The sequence below is a fragment of the Maniola hyperantus genome, chromosome 15, assembly GCF_902806685.2.
Source record: "Maniola hyperantus chromosome 15, iAphHyp1.2, whole genome shotgun sequence".
In the NCBI taxonomy this organism is placed as follows: Eukaryota; Metazoa; Arthropoda; class Insecta; order Lepidoptera; family Nymphalidae; genus Maniola; species Maniola hyperantus.
In genome coordinates this window covers 13,213,574-13,234,326 of record NC_048550.1, presented here as the reverse complement: position 1 = coordinate 13,234,326, position 20,753 = coordinate 13,213,574, and the positions used below count along the sequence as shown (strand labels likewise).

The 20,753-nt window shown below is 40.7% G+C and overlaps 1 protein-coding gene across 1 annotated transcript; it reads left to right on the top strand.

Moving 5' to 3' along the window:
* Window positions 1–1,732: 1,732 nt before the first annotated feature.
* LOC117988782 (ankyrin repeat domain-containing protein 13D) lies at window positions 1,733–20,173 on the top strand. Its single transcript, XM_069503675.1, has 13 exons — window positions 1,733–2,025; window positions 3,916–4,057; window positions 4,483–4,653; window positions 5,852–5,995; window positions 6,498–6,681; window positions 8,034–8,289; window positions 9,305–9,475; window positions 10,796–10,913; window positions 11,811–12,074; window positions 12,255–12,373; window positions 12,964–13,070; window positions 16,098–16,312; window positions 17,013–20,173. The coding sequence occupies exons 1-12, from the start codon at window positions 1,924–1,926 to the stop codon at window positions 16,306–16,308; spliced, it is 1,989 nt and encodes a 662-aa protein (XP_069359776.1). The 5' UTR covers window positions 1,733–1,923; the 3' UTR covers window positions 16,309–16,312; window positions 17,013–20,173.
* Window positions 20,174–20,753: the final 580 nt, after the last annotated feature.

Below are 20,753 nucleotides of genomic sequence, written 5' to 3'. Positions count from 1 at the left end.
ATTTCTAATTCGAACCGCTAAGATTAGGAACACCCTTCCAGCATCAGTTTTCCCCTCCAATTATAATATGGGTATCCTCAAGTCAAGAGTGAATATGCATCTTCCAGGCAAGCACGCTCCATTTTAGGCTGCATCATCACTTGCCACGTCTGATTGCAGCCAAGCTCTAGGCTATAAATTTTTAAAAAAAGCTATTAATTGAATAAGATACAAAGTTACCCTAATATCAAACACAGCCTGCTCAATTTCATCCAATTTCTGTGATCCCGTGTTATGTTTAGAGAGGGTCCTGAATGCAGTCTCCACAGACACAAACTTGTCTATATCCGCATCTGGAGAGCTGGAGTCAGGATGGTACTTCTTGGCAAGCTCCAGGAAAGCCTGCTTGACTACATCTTGACTTGAGTTTGTCGGTATGTTTAATACTTTGTAGCTTTCCTGAAAATTAAAAGAAATAATAATACTCTCTCTTTAACAAAAGAAATTATTACTCGAATTGATGACAGGTTAAAAGAAAGGAAAAGATAGCAATATTTTTTAGAACTATACAGTACGCGGTAAAAGTAATGTACCGTCAAACTAGCCAACTTTGCCACTCAATGTTACTTTGCCCAAAAAGCCATTTATAAAAATCGGTGTCGTCAATTGTCGGCTTAAAGACCGGATTACTTTGCCCGCTATCATAATCGAACAAATTTTAGTTTAAATGTTAATTTATCAAAAAAAAAAAAAACATACAGCGAATTTGCTTATAAATTGCTTTTTGGGCAAAGCATCATTGAGTGGCTGGTTGGTTTTAGAATGACATTTCAGCTTTGTAGAGCGTGGTCTCTGTCACTCATACCTATGTGACGTTTTGTCGGTTTCAACGACGGAGACAATGCTCTACAAATCTGCTATATCCTTCCAAATGTCGATATACATTACTTTCTGCCGCATAACGTAACTAGTGTAGGGATTGTGTATGAATAATGGATCAATAAAATGACATTTTTAAATTAACTCACCTCAACCAGTTTTTGTTGTGATTTTGTCGTTATGAATCTTTTTGGTAGTCGAGGGTAGGACTCGAAATACAGAGGCCGCAACCAAAGCAGGTTGCGGCTTATAGGATAAAACTTATTCGAATTCATTTTTTATGTTTTGTATTCATTGGAATTCATCATTTTCCGAGTACCTAAATAATATTGAAGGTACATGGTAGGTACCTACCTACCTATCGCCAATACCAATATTTATTACGTAAATATAGCAAGACTGTCTTAGCTTTCTGCGGCTTTAATAACCTATAGTGAAAGATTAGATAAACATCTAGTAAACGAGTAGATCAGTAGATCAGATTAAATAGAAAAAGTTTTAGTTAAATTCTACAATATTTTCACAAATTCACGAATGTTATAGATTTATAGATATATATTTTTAATTTTTGTTTTGTTTTTTGCTCTATACTCTATAGACTGAAAACCAAAGATATTTAGATTTCAAGATGTTTCACATCCTTATCCCCATAGAGAGGTAATCATTCATCTGAGCCTGTCCCACATTCACATCTGGGAGCAGTGCACAAGTTCTCTTTAACTACTCTATGCATTGGATACCATCCATGGCAATCCATGGTATCCAATGCATAGAGTAATGGTGTCTATGGTTGGTGTGTACTCTATGATTTGACAAATGCATGACTTGACAGACGTGATGACAGATGAAAACCGCTCTGCTCTTGTGCTGCTCTGCCCACTCGTCTTCAAGGCCAAATTTTGCTTTGAATGAAGAAGAGTATGTTTGAGATTGTAATTTGTATTAATTTGATGGACTTTGCAGACTTTACTTTAGTTTAGTGTCGTCCGAAACAAGTGTTAAAGGGTGCTACATGCAAACTGGTGTAGGATTTAACCACAAAGAGGAATTAAATGAATCTTCGCTATGCCCCTGACGGCAGAAGAAATTTCCAACCGCTATCCCATCCACTGGCTGGTTTGGAACAATAAGCATGAGGAGTTAAAGAGCGCACTGCAAGCTGAAAAGGTATTTCTTAATCACTACTATGATAATTTGTCATCTTTTCGTGTAAAATCGGGTTTTAGGTTAATTGCATTAAAATCACTTAAAAAGTACTTACGAGTAGTTTTGAGTGAATCATAAGCCAATTGTTATCTTAAAAATGGTATCAGCAACTTAATTTTGGATATCTCTAATCCATACTAATATAAATGCGAAAGTGTGTCTGTCTGTCTGCTAGCTTTTCACGGCCCATCCGTTCAACCGATTTTAACGAAATTTGGTACAGAGATAGCTTGCATCCCGGGGAAGGATATTATATCTTTTACCCTGGAAAATCAAAGAGTTCACACAGGATTTTTTAAGAACTTAAATCCACGCGGACGAAGTCGCGGGTATCATTTAGTAATTCATATAATATTGACAACACAATATACATTTTGGGTATCCCAGGACACAGAGTTTAACTACAGCTACTCTAGGTGGAGTATAACCACATACTGGTACTGATTCTGAGCACAACCTAATTTTAGAGTATTCACATTCTCTTCTTACTAATGTAATATGAAAAGAAAGTTAGGACAGTTTTAAATTTAATTTTTAGATGGTAAAACCCGTGATTTTAGCGCAGTCGCGAGCCTACTGTTTAAATTTGTAGCGTGCACTAAAATTTTGGGTCTTTAAATGTAAAGTTCATGTTCTGTCCCTTTTTAACATTGTTGAAAAGAAAACGATGCAGATACTCTAAATTTAGTTTAGAGAAAGACAACGGAATCGGTGCCATTGTATAAGTATGATTCAGTGTTAGATAGATAGATGTTCATACCATAGATCAGGAGTAAAACATAAAAACAACGTAGGTTTTAATGTCAGAACAAAGTGTGGGTAGAGAGTGAAAGTAAAAATAATCTCATTATCAGTGATGAAGCCACACCACTGTGCCCTGATATGGATTAGAGTGAATGCTAAATGCTGCCTAATATTGTACACAAATCTTGTTAGGGGGTGTTTACTCAAAATTGCAGGGGTCATTATGGCTGTTTAGTCAGACAGAAAGGTTAATTAAGTGTCAAAATGCACAGAAGGTGGAAATGATGTCTCGATTCCTCAAATTCTGACTGTGAAACACAGAGAAATCAACCTCCAGAGTATTATTATTCATAGACTAAGCAGCTTTCACTGATGAAAGTGCTTCAAGTTTTACAAATGTTTGTCCAATCTATTCTTGAACTGGTTAACAGAACTTGACATAACCACATCCTTAGGCAATTTATTCCATACAACATCCAACAACTCTGTTGGTCAGAAAGTGTTTTAATGGATTTGACGATGGCAATTGATATTGTAGCTTCATATCATGTCCCCTAAATCTAGGATTGCTCCTTCTCGAAACATGCTCTCAAAATTTGGGACATTATAATAATCATTTAGTATTTAAATAATAAAATTTATATAAAAGAAAAAGTGACTGACTGACTGACTGATCTATCAACACACAGCTCAAACTTGCTTGGGCTGAAATTTTGCATGCAGATAGCTATTATGACGAAGACATCTGCTAAGAAAGGATTTTTGAAAATTCAAGTCCTAAGGGGGTGAAATGGCGTTAGATAGGAAAAAATGGAGAAGTCTAGAGGAGGCCTATGTCCAAAGAGGACAACCTGATCTGTAAATTGCTGGTGTTACCAATTTTTTAGAATAAATTATGCAGGATAGGATAATTAAATAATAGGAAATAAGAAATTAGTACTACGGTTAGTTAGTAATATAAGATGTATAACTATTGTATCAGAGAATAAAGGCTATTTTATTTTTATTTATTTTATAAGTGGGTGAAATTTGTGTAGTCCACGCGGATGAAATCGCGAGCATAAGCTGGTATTCTATATGGCTTAAAGCTATGTAAATTGTTACCAGTTCTCACAAGAAGACATAGAGAGAGTTGACAACCGTGGGCGGACGCCGCTGTTGCTGGCTGTGACGCTGGGCCACTTGGAGGCTGTGCAAGCTTTGATTGAGGCTAATGCTGACGTTAATTGTGAGAAGGATGGCTGGACGGGTGAGTTTTGTTTTATATCCAATATAATTGGGTATTTGACTTACAAAAAGCTGTTTTTGTAAGCAAATAAGTTTCATAGGAACCTTTGCAGTTATAAAATTACAGAATCCTCCTTCACTCAGTACCGTCAAAGTATTAAGAGAGACATAGTAGTCTGACGCTTTTGATCCACGAGATGACCACGAGTCATCATTTATCACAAGATATAGAAGGGCTAACTTGTATTTGAATTTTAAAAAAATTTGGGTTTTTTTTATTAGTACTCTGAGGGATTGTCATACTTCAATGTCCTACTCTCATCATCATCATCAACCGATTGACGCCCACTGCTGGACATAGGTCTCTTGTAGGGACTTCCACATGCCACGGTCTTGCGCCACCTGGATCCAGCGGCTCTAATCAATTAAAAATATGCATTGCTACAGCTGTCCAAGAGGCAACAGCAACAGGCAACCCTGAGCTTCTATCCCTGGTGCTGTCAAAGCGGGACTACCAGCGTCACGTGGTGCAATCCAGCGGCATACCGGAGTTACTGCACAAGCTCAGTTTAGCACCTGACTTCTATGTGGAGATGAAATGGGAGTTCACAAGTTGGGGTAAGGCTTCTAAGCGCTTATAGTTCTTGCATTTCACGAAGGCCACTGACTCATGCTTGTGTTTAAGTGGTATCGGTATACGTAAGGTACACTAAATGTGTGCGTTTGCGAGCGCTTGCTCGCGACTGATTGGTCCGACATGCACGCACACTTACACAATGACCCTGTAAACGACGTTACCACAAGTAAAGGTCACTAGCCTTCGTAAATTGCAAGAACTGTACAGTACTACGAAGTTACATCGTTTGAGCGACATGCACCCCTCCCACTGCTAAACATGCAGCATCGGAGCATCCTCCTAAGGTCCACATGAGTTATCCAAGTATAGTAATATCAATTCCACTATTTTTTTTATCAATTTGGTTTGTCCTTCAATCACGTCGCAACTGAGCAACGGATCGACGTGATTTTTTGCATGGTTATAGTTAAAGACCTAGAGAGTGACATAGGCTACTTTTATCCTGGAAAATCAAAGAGTTCCCACAGGATTTTTAAAAACCTAAATCCACGCCAACGAAGTCGCGGGCAGCAGCTAATTTTGATATGTATTTACAGTATACAGCAGAAAATAATGTACATCGACCTTTAGAAGAAGATAGCAGATTTGTAGAGCATTGTCTCTGTCGTTGCCGCGATGATTGCATCGTGACATTGTAACTACAGTACGCGACAGAAAGTAATGTACATCGGCATTTAGAATAACATTTTGGATGTGTAGAGCGTTGTCTTTGTCACTCATACCTATATGACGTTTTGTCGGTCTCAACGACAGAGACAACGCTCTACAAATCTGCTATCTCCTCCTAAATGTCAATGTGCATTACTTTCGGCCGCGTACTGTAGTTTATTCTGCTGTAGCTGTCAAACTACAGCAATCGAAGGAATTTCACCCTCACCACCTGGGTGTCTGGTGCACTTCGACCGTCCGCTGCGCCAGATCCTTCTTTCCACGCACGTGCAAACTGTGGAACCAACTCCCATCGGCGGTGTTCCCACTAGATTACAACATGGGGTTATTCAAGGGGCGGACCAACAAATTCCTAAAAGGCCGGCAACGCATCGGCGGTTCCTCTGGTGCTGCAAATGTTCATGGGCGGCGGTAATCACTTAACATCAGGTGACCCGCCCACTGGTTTGCTCGCTATCTCTATTTAAAAAAAAACGATTCGATCTATTTATATGCTGTTTTCGTTCTCAGTGCCGCTGGTGTCGCGCATGTGTCCGTTCGACACGTACAAAGTGTACAAGCGCGGTGCCAATGTACGAGTGGACACCACGCTGGTGGGCTTCGAGAACAACCGGTGGCAGCGAGGAGACAGGACTTACATATTCAGGGGACAGGGTGAGTGATGCATGGAATACCTAAGCAACTCAAACAACCTTAGCATGTCTGGTGTCATACTTTGTAAGACTGGGAAATTCGTCTTGGAAAGTGGTAGGGAACCTAATCTATCATTTTAAACATAATAATATTTTCGAAGACCTATTCAATTTGATGGAGAATATGGCAAAGGGGGTGCCCATTTGACATATTCTCCATCAACTTTCATTATTTTAATATCTTTAGTCGCATGATAATTTTCTCACTCAAAAAAATACAGAAAGGATTTTGATGTGATTTTCTGCATTATAGAGCTATCATCTAATAGCAAATTCTTAATTGAGTTTAACTTTTAAATGCTAGCAGAATGAGCTGCAATAGTAAGTAGTAAAAAAATGGTGATGTGTACAATTATGCACTAGATAGCAAGACGCAATGTAAGGCAGCGCCATCTAGTTTGTCATAAAGTGTTTTTGATACAATACTCTATATTTACGATTGAACAACTTGTTCACCATTCTAGGTAATAGTGCAAGTCTAGTGGAGCTAGACCACGAGGTGGGCACGTCTGGGTGTGAGTACTTCGAGGTGGGCGGCGAGCGAGTGCCGCGCGAGTGGCCGCCGCCGCCGCCGCACGTCATAGACACGCGCCTCGCCGCGCCGCTGGCCATCAACTACCTCGACACCGACAAGATCAGCTTCGAGAGGTGGGTTTAGTGATCAAATTAAAAAAAAAAATCACCTCGCGCGGTAGAAGTAAATGTGTCCGTGATTAGTTTAGTTGGCTTTCATAATAATTATAATGTCATACTCTGCCTCTCGCATTGATTACCGCGCGCCTTTGTACAGTCTGCCGCTTTTTTTTTTGTGTGACAAAAGGTTGACTTGTGTAGCCCTACGAGATAGGGAGCATTGTCACTCATGATTTGGTCGTCGGGATTGTTAAGGACGTGCTGTGACGGGGTAGGGTCGTCACAGGTAGTGAGGAGAGTGAAGAAAAGACCAGGGTCGTGAATCAATTGCCTTTAATCATCTCCTCCACCGCACTACACCGCAGAATTGAGCTAGTAAACGAGTGACTGGCCTGACGCGCGTAGCTAGGGTCCTTCCGGCACGCTCGGGTCCAGGCACGGAGGTCCTCAGGGTAGGTCCTTAGGGTAGGAGGGTCACGGCAGCAGGCACGCAACACCACACCAGAAGCAGGAATCCGGAAGCTCCGACGGAGACGCCCTCGTGGACTCCGGTTCCGGGGAAACTCCAATAGTGAACTTCAGTCCGTAGAATTCCTATCCGTGAACTTGGAACCCCAGTGCGTTGGCGTCAGGATAGCCCAACGATCTCGTGCGCAATAGCTCTGCAGCCTGGCGACTCCAGCACTACAGCGCACTGAGAACAGCTTATAGTGATAGGAAAGTTGGAACTCACCCTTTACGGGTTCCGATAGGAGCACAACAAAAAGAACTTTAAGTAGGTAACTTCTAAAAGATCGCCCGCAGCACGCTACGAGTACACGCACCGCTGGCCGCAGGTCCGCGCGTCGAATGATCCAGAAACCGTCGCACGCGCCCTCCGTAGTTTGGCGGCGCTGCAGAGCAACTTCGCTAAGACCAGTTTTTGATTTAGGGATCAGCGAACGCGTGCGTATCGATTTTATGTATGCAGAAAACCGTCGCCCGGCGTTAGATGCTTGCGGGTTCCGCTCTTCATATTAATTCCTAATTTTGTATGAGACAACGTTACAGTGCTTAGGGCGCCTTTTATCGGGGAGTCTGCCGCAAACACACCAATCCTTTTAAGGGCGAGCGGGTGTAGGTACGTGTGCGCAAGGGTCCCTACTACTTTCGCTCACCGCGCCGCTGGTAACGACAAAATTGGCTTCGAAACCTGGGTTTATTTTATTAAGAAAATACTCGACCCACGACTCGAATCCCTCTGAATTCCGTGGGAACTATTTGATTTATATACAATTCTGGGATGCAAGCTATCTGAAGACCGAAATTATGAATTGAGAAACCTATGTATCGTTAAAAGTCGTGTTTATAATTATGTTCTATTCCAGAAACAAGAGTGGTATATGGGGTTGGCGTCAAGACAAAACGGAGAGTGTGAATGGATACGAGTGCAAAGTGTTCAGTGCTAACAACGTGGAGCTAGTGTCCAAGACGCGCTCCGAACACCTGCCCAAAGGGGAGAAGCGGGCTCACACTCCCCGGGCTCCCCTCGCCGGCCTGCTGGCGCTAGCGGACAACGACGACAGTGCTCCGTCTACCCCGGCCTCCCCTCTCCTTACACCGGACAGGGTGAGTGTATATAACGTGGAGCTAGTGTCCAAGACGCGCTCCGAACACCTGCCCAAAGGGGAGAAGCGGGCTCACACTCCCCGGGCTCCCCTCGCCGGCCTGCTGGCGCTAGCGGACAACGACGACAGTGCTCCGTCTACCCCGGCCTCCCCTCTCCTTACACCGGACAGGGTGAGTGTATACAACGTGGAGCTAGTGTCCAAGACGCGCTCCGAACACTTGCCCAAAGGGGAGAAGCGGGCCCACACTCCCCGGGCTCCCCTCGCCGGCCTGCTGGCGCTAGCGGACAACGACGACAGTGCTCCGTCTACCCCGGCCTCCCCTCTCCTTACACCGGACAGGGTGAGTGTATACAACGTGGAGCTAGTGTCCAAGACGCGCTCCGAACACTTGCCCAAAGGGGAGAAGCGGGCCCACACTCCCCGGGCTCCGCTCGCCGGCCTGCTGGCGCTAGCGGACAACGACGACAGTGCTCCGTCTACCCCGGCCTCCCCCTCTCCTTACACCGGACAGGGTGAGTGTGTTCACGTGCTCTGAACATCTGCCCAAAGACGAGAAGCGGGCTCACACTCCCCGGGCTCCCCTCGCCGGCCTCCTGGCTAGTGCCAGATAACGACGACATGCAGCAGTGCCCCATCTACCCCGGCCTCCCCTCTCCTCACACCGGACAGGGTGAGTGTAGGTATACAACATAGAGCCTAGTGTCCAAGACGCGCTCATGCTCCCCTCGCCGGCCTCCTGGTTCAAGCGGATGAACGATAGTGCCCCGTCTTCCCCGGCCTCCCCTCTCCTTACGCCGGACAATTAAATGTATACACGTGTTCCGAACATCGCCCTAAGGGGAGAAGTGGGCTCACCTACTCATTCGATCTCATATTAAGGAACACTCCCTTTCATAAAACAAAAGGACATGACTACCATTTTCCAAAATCTGTGTAATGGTATGGATTATTCCAATGACTTGAAAAAGTTTTTTTGTACATTGCAAAATGAGACTGACCTTTTCGAATAACCGTTGATATCGTTCTAGGAAGAACCCCCTCGGAGAAGTAGATCTCGTGAAGATCTGAGGCCGGTGACGTGGGAGGAGTATTTCTCAGAGGAGCCTCTGGAGCGGGACATCGGGCGGCCCAGAGACATCGCCACTAAGGTGCAGAAGTTCAGAGCTACTCTATGGCTATGCGAGGACTATCCTTTGGAGGTAAAGAAACATCACACAAAGTCCATATCTCACAGCCGGCTTTACTCACGTGTTTAGTCGACGTTAGCCCGACTAGTTTCGAACCCATCTGGGGTCCTTTTTCAAAGGGACTCAGCTCGTGCACGCGTCGCGGTTGAGACTGCGCGCCGCTGCCCGCACAGCCCGCTGTGAGGGTGGCTGAGGTGGAGGGGGAGACAGCTAAAGATCGTCTCCCGACAGTTCTTTTTTTTTTTTAATTTATTTATTCATAATAATTTTACAAAGTTTCCTACATATCTATCTCGCCAAACTGGTGGGCCAGTTTGTTGGCGAGGTGGCGCTCTTAATACTAAGTACATAACTTACTACTATATTTCCTTAACACTATTCATACACCTATATCTATTCTTATAATAAAAACTGTACTACATACTAATTTAAACCTACCTACTTCACTAAAAGATAAACTAACACAATTGAGTATTCTAACAACTTACTAATAAATAACCAAAGAAAACACAAAAATACCAAATTCTTGCTGAACTTCTGAACTGAAATCCAGGCAAGCGGAGCTAATAGTGTCCTGTCCCACGACTGATGTCATTGTCTTAGCGTCAAAAAGCGGTTTCCACGCTGAGGGTAGCATCCATCCATTGTCACGATTGAAATTCGGGTGGCGACTAATTTCCCTCACAGCGGGCTGTGCGGGCAGCGGCGCGCAGTCTCAACCGCGACGCGTGCTCGAATTGAGTCCCTTTAGAAATGGATCCCGGATGGGTTCGAAACTAGTCGGGCTAACGTCGACTAAACACGTGAGTAAAGCCAGGTGTGAGATATGTATAATGCAATTCACTCACGATACTTTTAACGCTAAAATCACACAATGTTCTGTAACAGAACTTGGATAACAAGTAATGCTACTAACTAAAACTTGCTAAAACTTTCTTTATGTGGACAATTGGGTGTTTGACTCCAATTTTTTTATTACTTTATTATAAACTAGGATAAAAATAATGACGTAAACTGAAAAAAACTAATTAAATCGATCAAATAACAAAAAAGTTATAAGCATTTAAATATTTCTGATTAGACATAGCATTTTGACGTCACACCTTACTAATGCCATAGTAGCTTCGTGCGGTTTCATACAAATTTTCGTTTTGCAAGAAAGGGATAGAAGTCCCTCCCGCTCCAAAATTAAAATGCCTGTAATTTTGTAAATCTTTGTTAGATTTTAATATTTTTTTCAGCGTACGTCATAATTTTTATTCTAGTTTATAATAAAGTAATAATATTTATCAAATTCAAAAGTAGGAAAATACCCAAATTTAATCATTCCAGCTCCAAGAACAAATTATGCCAATTCTGGATCTGATGGCTTCGATATCATCGCCGCACTTCGCGAAATTAAAAGATTTCATACAGATGCAGCTTCCTGCCGGATTCCCAGTTAAAATAGGTGAGCAAATCTTAATTTTACTTGACAATTTATAAGAACTAGCTTATGCTCGCGACTTCGTTCGCGTAGACTATATAAATTTCAAAACAGCATTTTACCGCCGCAGGGGGGTTATATTTTCAAAAAACCTTTCTTACCGGATGTCTACGTCATAATAGCTATCTGTATGCCAAATTTCAGCGCTCCATCCATTAGTTTGAGCTGTGCGTTGATAGATTAGTCAGTCAGTCACCTTTTCCTTTTATATATTTAGATATACCTAATTCAACACAGATATACAGATAGCTTAGTGACATACCAGAAAAAGTTTTTGTGTAATCTGGCAAGTAAGTATTTCCAGAGATTATATTCAACTCATAAACATTTTCCCACTACTATCCATGCAACCTATCTCCTTCCTTATACTTTGCCTGAAAGAGATAACTCTTTTTAGGGTTCCGTACCTCTAAAGGAAAAACGGAACCCTTATAGGATCACTTTGTTGTCTGTCTGTCTGTCAAGAAACCTACAGGGACCTATTCCCGTTGACCTAGAATCATGAAATTTGGCAGGTAGGTAGATCTTATAGCTGACATTTGGGGAAAAATCTGAAAACCGTGAATTTAGGGTTAGATCACACACAAAAAATTAAATTGTGGTCATGAACTAATAATTAGTATTTTCAACTTTCGAAGTGAGTGACTATATCAAGTGGGGTATCATATGAAAGCTCTTCACCTGTACATTCTAAAACAGATTTTTATTTATTTTTATGCATCATAGTTTTTGAATTATCGTGCAAAATGTCGAAAAAATACGACTGTAGTACGGAACCCTCATTGCGCGAGCCTGACTCGCACTTGGCCGGTTTTTTTTTATTATATTTTTGTGATTTTGTATAATGGTTCTTGTTTACAGAAATCCCCCTTTTCCACGTTCTAAATGCCCGGATAACATTCGGAAACATCTTCGCGACGGAAACCCCCGTGCCTCACGTGGAATGTATACAGGAGGGAGACAGGTTATCCTGTGTGGTGGACGACCAGTGCTTCTCCATCGGACGAGGGTATCGGGACGCTGCGGCCCCTGATGAGAGGCTCAGCTGTGATGACGATGAAGGGCTTCTGCAGTACGCCATACAGCAGAGCCTGATGGAAGCTGGAACGCATGATGATCAGGTCAGTACTCCATCGGGCGAGAGCATAGTCGAACTCTTCATTGATTAACGGTATCTATATTGTGTTTGGGCTCATTTAAATCGCCTCAGCATGGACTTCAAAGATTCCCCCGTGCCTCACGTGGAATGTATACAAGAAGGAGACAGGTTGTCCTGTGTGGTGGATGACCAGTGCTTCTCCATCGGACGAGGGTATCGGGACGCTGCGGCCCCTGATGAGAGGCTCAGCTGTGATGACGATGAAGGGCTTCTGCAGTACGCCATACAGCAGAGCCTGATGGAAGCTGGAACGCATGATGATCAGGTCAGTACTCCATCGGGCGAGAGCATAGTCGAACTCTTCATTGATTAACGGTATCTATATTGTGTTTGGGCTCATTTGACTGGTCTCAGTAAGACCTTGAATGAAAAGGGATGTCTAGAATCTGATGACAAAATAGACCCTGTTCAGAGGAACTCCTCACTGGTTAACAGTACTCATACTGGTTTGGGCTTATTGCAATAGTCTCAGCTGTGATGATGATGATGATGATGAAAAACTTTTGTAGTACGCCACACAGCAGATTCTGATGGAAGCTGAAACTCATGATGATCAGGTCGGTACTTCATCGGGCGAAAGTATAGTTGAACTCCTCAATGATTAACGGTATCTATATATTGTGTTTGGGCTCATTAAAATCGCCTCAGCATGGACTTCAAAGATTCGGTAACATCTTCGCGGCGGAAACCCTCGTGCCTTGGGCTTAAGTTTGGGCTTAAATTAAGTTTTTCTGTCTGACCTTTTCATATTACATTAGTCAGAAACAAATTTGAATACTCTATTAGTTGCCATCACAATCAGTATCATTGTCAGTTTTTCCGTGATTTTCGCTAATTAGGGGGGGGTGTGAACAGGTGGACGTATGGGAGGCGCTGCGCGGCGCGCGCTCCACGTCGCCCGTGCCGCCGCGCACGCGCCTCGCGCCTTCGCTGCTGGACCACGAGGACACATACTTGCAGAGGTGAGACAACCTATAGAAGCTTCTAAATAATTTTAAATACACATCAAAAATTGCGAACCGGCAGGAATCGAACCCGCGTCTCCTGGGATCGCGCCCGACGCTCGAACCACTAAGCTACAGCCCGCTTACTGCCAGTGACGAAATTTGTGATGTGTATGCTCACTCAGTACTGAAGCAAAAAGATGTCGCTACTATATAGCAGAAACAGTCGCTTCAGTACTGAGTGAGCATACACATCACAAATTTCGTCACTCGCAGTAAGCGGGCTGTAGCTTAGTGGTTAGAGCGTCGGGCGCGATCCCAGGAGACGCGGGTTCGATTCCTGCCGGTTCGCAATTTTTGATGTGTGTTTAAAATTATTTAGAAATTTCCTTCAAGTGTAGGTGAAACACTATAAAAATTATTAAAAAAAACTATAGAAGCTTTCTTTAATTTTTATAGTATCCTCTACCCTAAGGTTGCCTGGAAGAGATCGCTATTGTAGGGATAAGGCCGCCTATTGTACTTGCAAACATCTTTGTTTTATTTCTATTGTTTTGGTTTTGGTGTACAATAAAGAAAATTTTACTTTTACTTTACTTACGCTACACGTTGACATGGCAGTCGGGGAGAGAACGCACAACCCCCGCGCCAACCCGTAGCGGGCGAGGTCGGGTGACGTGCGGGGCGTCCCACGCTATATAGCCCGTATGCCATCTCAACCTTCAAATACAAATACAAATACAAATACAAATTTCTTTATTGCGAATCTGGGTAAACAGTGGAGATGTTACAAAACAAAAAGGTACAGCCAAATTCTGCCTATCAGCATGCAATATGATATTCCTAACAAACGTGTAGGTACATAGTTTTGATAAAATTTGCCAAATTTAATACTTAGTCACAAAAGAATAAAAAAACAAGATAGTACTTAATACAAAATATGTCAAAAGGTAACTAAATACACACTAAAGGAAAAAATGTCATCTTAGATATTCGTCAACACTATAAAAAATGTTTTTAATTAAATATTCGAATAACTTCGTGGACTATAATATGCTTATAATATGCCAAGCGGGAGATTCTCCTCCCCCCCCCACCCATTTTGCTCTATCAAATAGAACCCCTATTTCACCCTCTGAATTGAATGGGTTGAATTTTCACAAATCCTTTCTTAGCGAATATCTACATCATAATAGCTATCTGCGTACTTTGAGCTGTGCGTTGATAGATCAGTCAGTCAGTCAGTCAGTTACCTTATCGATTTATATATTTAGATATGTCTAAAATGTTCGTAATTTTATTGTCAAGGGTTTAATATGTTAGCCACATTATTTTATTGAAAGTATGTTTTGTGAATGAGATTTACAATAATTAAAAAGATAGCATACGCGTAAAAGGGGGGTGATTAGGGTAAAGGGACTGTTAAAGCCTTTTAACTAGATGATGCCCGCGACTTCGTCCACGTGGATTTAGGTTTTTTAAAATCCCATGGGAACTCTTTAATTTTCCGGGATAAGAAGTAGAGCTTATGTCCTTCCCCGGGATGCAAGCTATATCTGTACCAAATTTCGTCAAAATCGGTTGAACGGTTGAGCCGTGAAAAGCTAGCAGACAGACAGACAGACACACTTTCGCATTTATAATATTAGTAAGTAAGTATGGATAATAATTTTAACCGAAATTATATCCAATTGTGAAAAATAAAAAGCACTTGTTCATTCCGTCCGTTATACTTATTCGTTGCAGATATCGACGATTTTAGTTTAGCTTTTGTATTTTTTTTCTGTGTGCTTTTTTTAGAACTGTGGAACGTTTGATTGTTATTAATAACATTCATAAATAACTTATATGTGTACCTCATAATAATATGAATATTTAAAGTTAGCCTGTGGCCTGTGCATAGTCACTATTTGTTAGACTTCGCTAGATGAGTGAGTTGATATGAAACGAAAATGACAGACTAAATAATTGAGTGCTGAATAATTTTACATAATATATTGCAACTAGTTTATGCTCGTGACTTCGTCCGCGTGGACTACTCAAATTTCGAACCTCTATTTTACCCCCTTAGGGGTTGAATTTTCAAAAATCCTTTTTTAGCGGATGCCTACGTCATAATAGCTCTGCCAAATTTCAGCCCGATTCGTCCAGTAGTTTGAGCTGTGCGTTGATAGATCAGTCAGTCAGTCAGTCAGTCACCTTTTCCTTTTATATATTTAGATAAAGTGTGTCTGTCTGTTACCATTTCGTGTTTCAACCGCTAAACAGATTTTAACGAAACTCAGCACAGATAGCTTGCACACTGGATACAAAATAAAATATTTCTTTTTTAGCGTTTAAACTACCATTATACATACTAATATTATAAATGCGAAAGTGTGTCTGTTTGTCTGTCTGTCTGCTAGCTTTTCACGGCTCAACCGTTCAACCGATTTTGACGAAATTTAGTACAGAGGTAGCTTGCAACCCGGGGAAGGACATAGGCTACTTTTTATCCCGGAAAATTTAAGTTTCCACAGGATTTTTAAAAACCTAAATCCACGTGTACGAAGTCGCGGGCTTCAGCTAGTATAAAATATCTCTCACTCGGCTGTACTCACGTGTTTAGTTGACGTTAGCTCGACTAGTTTTAAATTATTAGTTAGACTAGTTCTATCCGGGGTCCATTTTCAAGGAAAGTTCGCGCACACGTCGCGGTTAAGACTGATGGGCTGATGAGACCCCGGATGGGTTCAAAAACAGTCGAGCTATCGTCGACTAAACACGTGAGTATAGCCGGGTGAGAGATGTTATATATAAAATATTTCTTACCCCGGTAAAAAGTTTCCTACGGGATTTAAAATAACCTAAATCTCCGCGGATGAAGTCGTGGGCAAAAACCTTAGTCTTTTCATCAAAAGTCAAAAGTCTTTAGATAAACTGTTCATGCTTAGTGTCTTAACTTGCATTGGTTATTACTTATTAGTGGTATGATAACGCTCGCGCTAATACTAGTTAAGTTAATGCTATCAAGTAGTCAGCTAGTAACACAGCTAGGTCTCACAGAGCGATCGAGGCGTCTCTCACCAACGCGCCGACGGACGTCTGCCTGCCGGACGCGGGGGCGGAAATCGATGCGGAAGTCGACGAGCTGGATGCGGATCTCCGTGCGGCGCTCGTGATTTCCGCACGGGAACAAGCGGCGTTGGACCAGCAGCTGCAAGACGAGCAGAAGGCTCTAGACGAAGCGTTGCGGCTCTCACTGTTGGATAAGTAACTAAGTGAGTTGATGCGTTTGGGTCTGTTAAGACCACTTCCCAATATGTCAACTTCTCAATTTGACCACTTCCCGGTATGTCCATTCCCCGTATGACCACTTCCCGGTATGTCCATTCCCCGTATGACCACTTCCCGGTATGTCCATTCCCCGTATGACCACTTCCCGGTATGTCCATTCCCCGTATGACCACTTCCCGGTATGTCCATTCCCCGTATGACCACTTCCCGGTATGTCCATTCCCCGTATGACCACTTCCCGGTATGTCCATTCCCCGTATGACCACTTCCCGGTATGTCCATTCCCCGTATGACCACTTCCCGGTATGTCCATTCCCCGTATGACCACTTCCCCGTATGACCACTTCCCGTATGACCATTCCCCGTATGACCACTTCCCGGTATGTCCATTCCCCGTATGACCACTTCCCGGTATGTCCATTCCCCGTATGACCACTTCCTGTTAGACCACTTCCTTACGTATTTCCACTTTGTACTTTGGTAGTTGACAATATTATTCAATTGAACTTTTACAAATATTTTTGAATTTTTATGTAAATTCTAAGTCAATATTATTTCAATTTTTTTTATAATTGTAATTATTTTATATCTGTTTTTTTTGTAATTATGTAATTTTTTTATGAAGTTGGACTCTTTTAACATAAAATTAACATTTCATAACAAATCATTTTTTTTACATTTCAGATCTCAAAGTACCAAAACGTCCACCAAATGATTTAAGACTTATTTAGATACGCCTAAGAGTTTCGACTGATCGTAAGAGCGTGCAAGATTAGTTCTTATTCCAAAGACGTAACGCCTAAAGTGGCCTGCGTAACCAATGTACTGGCTGCGTACTTCATAATATTGATGGAAATCATAATTGACGGACACGAAAATGTTAAGATTTTCATTTTTAATAACGATTTAAAAAATATAAGTACTAATTACATTTAAAAAAAACACGGTTTTATTAATGTTAATCTTAATTTGAGACAATTTTTTTGTGATATTAAAAAATCTCGCAAAAGGCCGAATTTCAGGCTATTTAACGGAGAAATAAATTTCTCGTTTTGACAGTTTTGCATTGGAATTCTGTTAAAATGACAAATTTATTCCAAAGTTAAAAATTATTTGGCCTTTGAAAAAGTTGCATGAACAGTTGCACGACAGGCTGTTAAAGATATGTTATGGTTACAGTTAAACTTTGACCGTCAATAAACGTCAAACTACAACACAGGTCAAAATTCATACCACCATGATTAAAGTTAAAAGGTAAAACTTTGGCCCAAAGTTAACAAACTGTTACCTATAAGGTTGTTTATAATGGATATCACTTACGATAGTTTAAACGCTAAAAATATGTGCAACACATTTTGCTTTAATTGACGATCAAAGCACGTTGCTAACTATAACGTAAAAACCGTCTGTCATGCAACTCTACCTAAGTCAATTAAAGTTTCGATCAATAAATATATTTTTGTTTATTAGTTACAATTTTATATCTAGACTTAAAGTAATAATTTATTGTTACTATTATAATAATATAAACTATATAGTATTGCTGTACGAGTGAGAATTTTTACTTAATGTATATCTAAATAAGGTGCATTTTTGATTGAAGCAATGTCCAGAATTGTATAATGTATAATTATTCTTAATAAAGTAACTATTTAATGACACATATTTTATTGTAAAATTAATTACTTAATAAATAAATAATGAGTAATACCCAAATAGTAATTTAATTTAGCGCCAATTTTTCAATCGATAAATGCTGTTTAACCGAGAAATTAATTTGACTTTTTGATAAACTGTCTTTGGTAATCTGTCAAATTTTTAAATTAATTAGACAGTTAAAATTTATTAGTGCGATTGAAAAATCGGCTCTTAGAGAAATTGTAAGTTCTTTTAAATTATATTTTTTAATTAATATTTATTTCTCTTTATTTATGTCAGAGTGTGCGTGTTTTAAATTTTGATTGCTTTTAAATAATTAACAAAAATAATATAATTTTCACATTGATTATTTTTATATCGTAAATTAATAAGTGAGGCCTTTTTCCTGAAAGTAGGCCTTAGTATTAAGAAATATTTATATATTTTTAATTTCACGTAAGCAGGAATCGAACCTGCTGCTCATATTATGCAATTGATGATACATATTTAATATTTATACATAGCATTTAAGATTTGTTAAGGTGATATAATCAAAATTATTCTTGTAAATTGTTAAATTACTGCCCCCAAACCCTACTTCATGTAAGTATTATTCTTTTACTAGCTGATGCCTGCGACTTCGTCCGCGTGAGTTTAGGTTTTTAAAAAACCCGTGGGAACTCTTTGATTTTCCGGGATAAAAAGTAGCCTATGTCCTTCCCCGGGATGCAAGCTATTTCTGTACCAAATTTCGTCAAAATCGGTTGAACGGATAGGCCGTGAAAGGCTAGCAGACAGACAAACACACTTTCGCATTTATAATATTAGGTATGGATTAGTATGGATATAATGGTTCCAAGTTCCCTTTCGCTTCCATATGAGGTCTAAAATAGACAAGTGGCTACTGGGAACTGAAATGACAGTTCTAAATGTATTGCTATCCCTTTTATAATACTCCCTGCGGAAAAGGATAGCATTAGATTTAGGCTTGTCATTTTAGTTTAGTTTAGTGCAACAGAATTAGCCATATGTAATGTTCCTTTGTAGATCGTCTAGTTCTCTTATGTTAAATATTTATTTTACGTAACACAGAATTTATAATATGTATAGAAATGGTAAAGAAAAGTGATATTTACGATTCAGATGACTAGTGAATCACTGTGCGTTATTGTGAAAATAGACAGTGGTTGTGAGCACAACAAAATTTTTAAAGAGTATTCGCATCCTCTTCTTACTAATGTAATATGAAAAGGACAGACACAGTTTGACAGTTTTAAATTTAATTTAGAGCTGTTAAACTTCGTGAATTTAGCTGCCAGTCGTAAGTCTATCGTTTAAATTTGTAGCGTGCACTAAAATTTAGAGTCTTTTAAAATGTTAAATTCATGTTCCTTTTTTTTTAGCAATATTAATATTAATATTAATGTACACTTGTTGTACACAGTCGTATACCTCATGTTCAGATGCGACTTGCTTTGCGAACAGTATACCATTTCTATTAGTTTATTTAAAATTCTGCGTATACGACTAAATCTTTTGTTCAAAACATATGTTTTAAACATAAATCTAATCAATAATGAAAATAAAGCAATCTTGATGTTTAACTATGCAATTATTTTCTATTGTATTGTAATTAATTCTATTGTAGTTGGTTCTGCTTTGAATTCCAATTCAAATTACATTCAATTTATGTTATGGATATTTGAACTTTGGACAAAGTACTGATTTCAGAACCTCTCTGGCGCAGTGGTAAGCGCTGTGGTCTTATTAGAAATCCCGGGTTCGATTCCTGGCAAGGATTTGGATTTTTATAATTTCTTAATTTCTGGTTTAGTCTTGATGGGAGGCTTCGGCCGTGGCAAAGCCGTCCCGCAAAGCGCTTTAGCGTTCCGGTACGATGCCGTGTAAAAAACCAAAGGGGCATGGGTTTATTAAAAGTTGCCATACCCCTTCTAGGTTAGCCCGCTTCCATCTTGGACTGCATCGTCAGTTACCACCAGGTGAGATTGCAGTGAAGGGCTAACTTGTATCTGAATAAAAAAAAATTAGAACTTTGTCCAAAGAAAAATCTACCTTTCATCATACCTATTCGAAAAACGAAAATCGACACTAGGGGTACGTATATAGTACGCGACAAACCGAGGAGGTAGCAATCGGGGTATTTGGCAGGAGGGACGCCTTACACACCCCCCCCCCCCTAACCCCCCCTCCCCCCACCAATGCTACCCGCACCGGGTTAACGCGGGTGTGCCATCTCGACCTGTCGCGTTCTATACATATACCTACGTATCACATATACAATAATTTCGAAACTTTCATGTATGTTACCTATAAAGTCCTAAACTGTGATTGTATAATATAATCTTTGTGAAATTCTGACCTGTAAACGTCCAACACTGCCATCTGTCGAAGGATTTTGCAGTTGCAAAACAACGCCATCTAGCGACGTGTTTGTCAAACTTTCGATGAAATGTTTTTCGAACTGCGCGGTAGATGGCGTTATTCGTTCTAAAACGTAGCTGCCTACGGAGAATCTTTATTCTTTACGCTACGTTGTAGATTGTATCATGTATGGCTTTACTGACACTCCATATTTTATACAGTAGGTAGTAGGTACACATTAATCTATCTATATATATAAAAATAAAAAGGTGACTGACTGACTGATCTATCAACGCACAGCTCAAACTACTGGACGGATCGGGCTGAAATTTGGCATGCAGATAGCTATTATGACGTAGGCATCCGCTAAGAAAGGATTTTTGAAAATTCAACACCTAAGGGTAA

Coding starts and splice junctions, on each gene's coding strand:
- LOC117988782 (XM_069503675.1), top strand. CDS start 1,924: ATGCCCCTGACGGCAGAAGAAATTTCCAACCGCTATCCCATCCACTGG. Junction 9,476..10,795: donor GCGAGGACTATCCTTTGGAG/GTAAAGAAACAT, acceptor TAATCATTCCAG/CTCCAAGAACAAATTATGCC. Junction 12,374..12,963: donor CTGGAACGCATGATGATCAG/GTCAGTACTCCA, acceptor GGGTGTGAACAG/GTGGACGTATGGGAGGCGCT.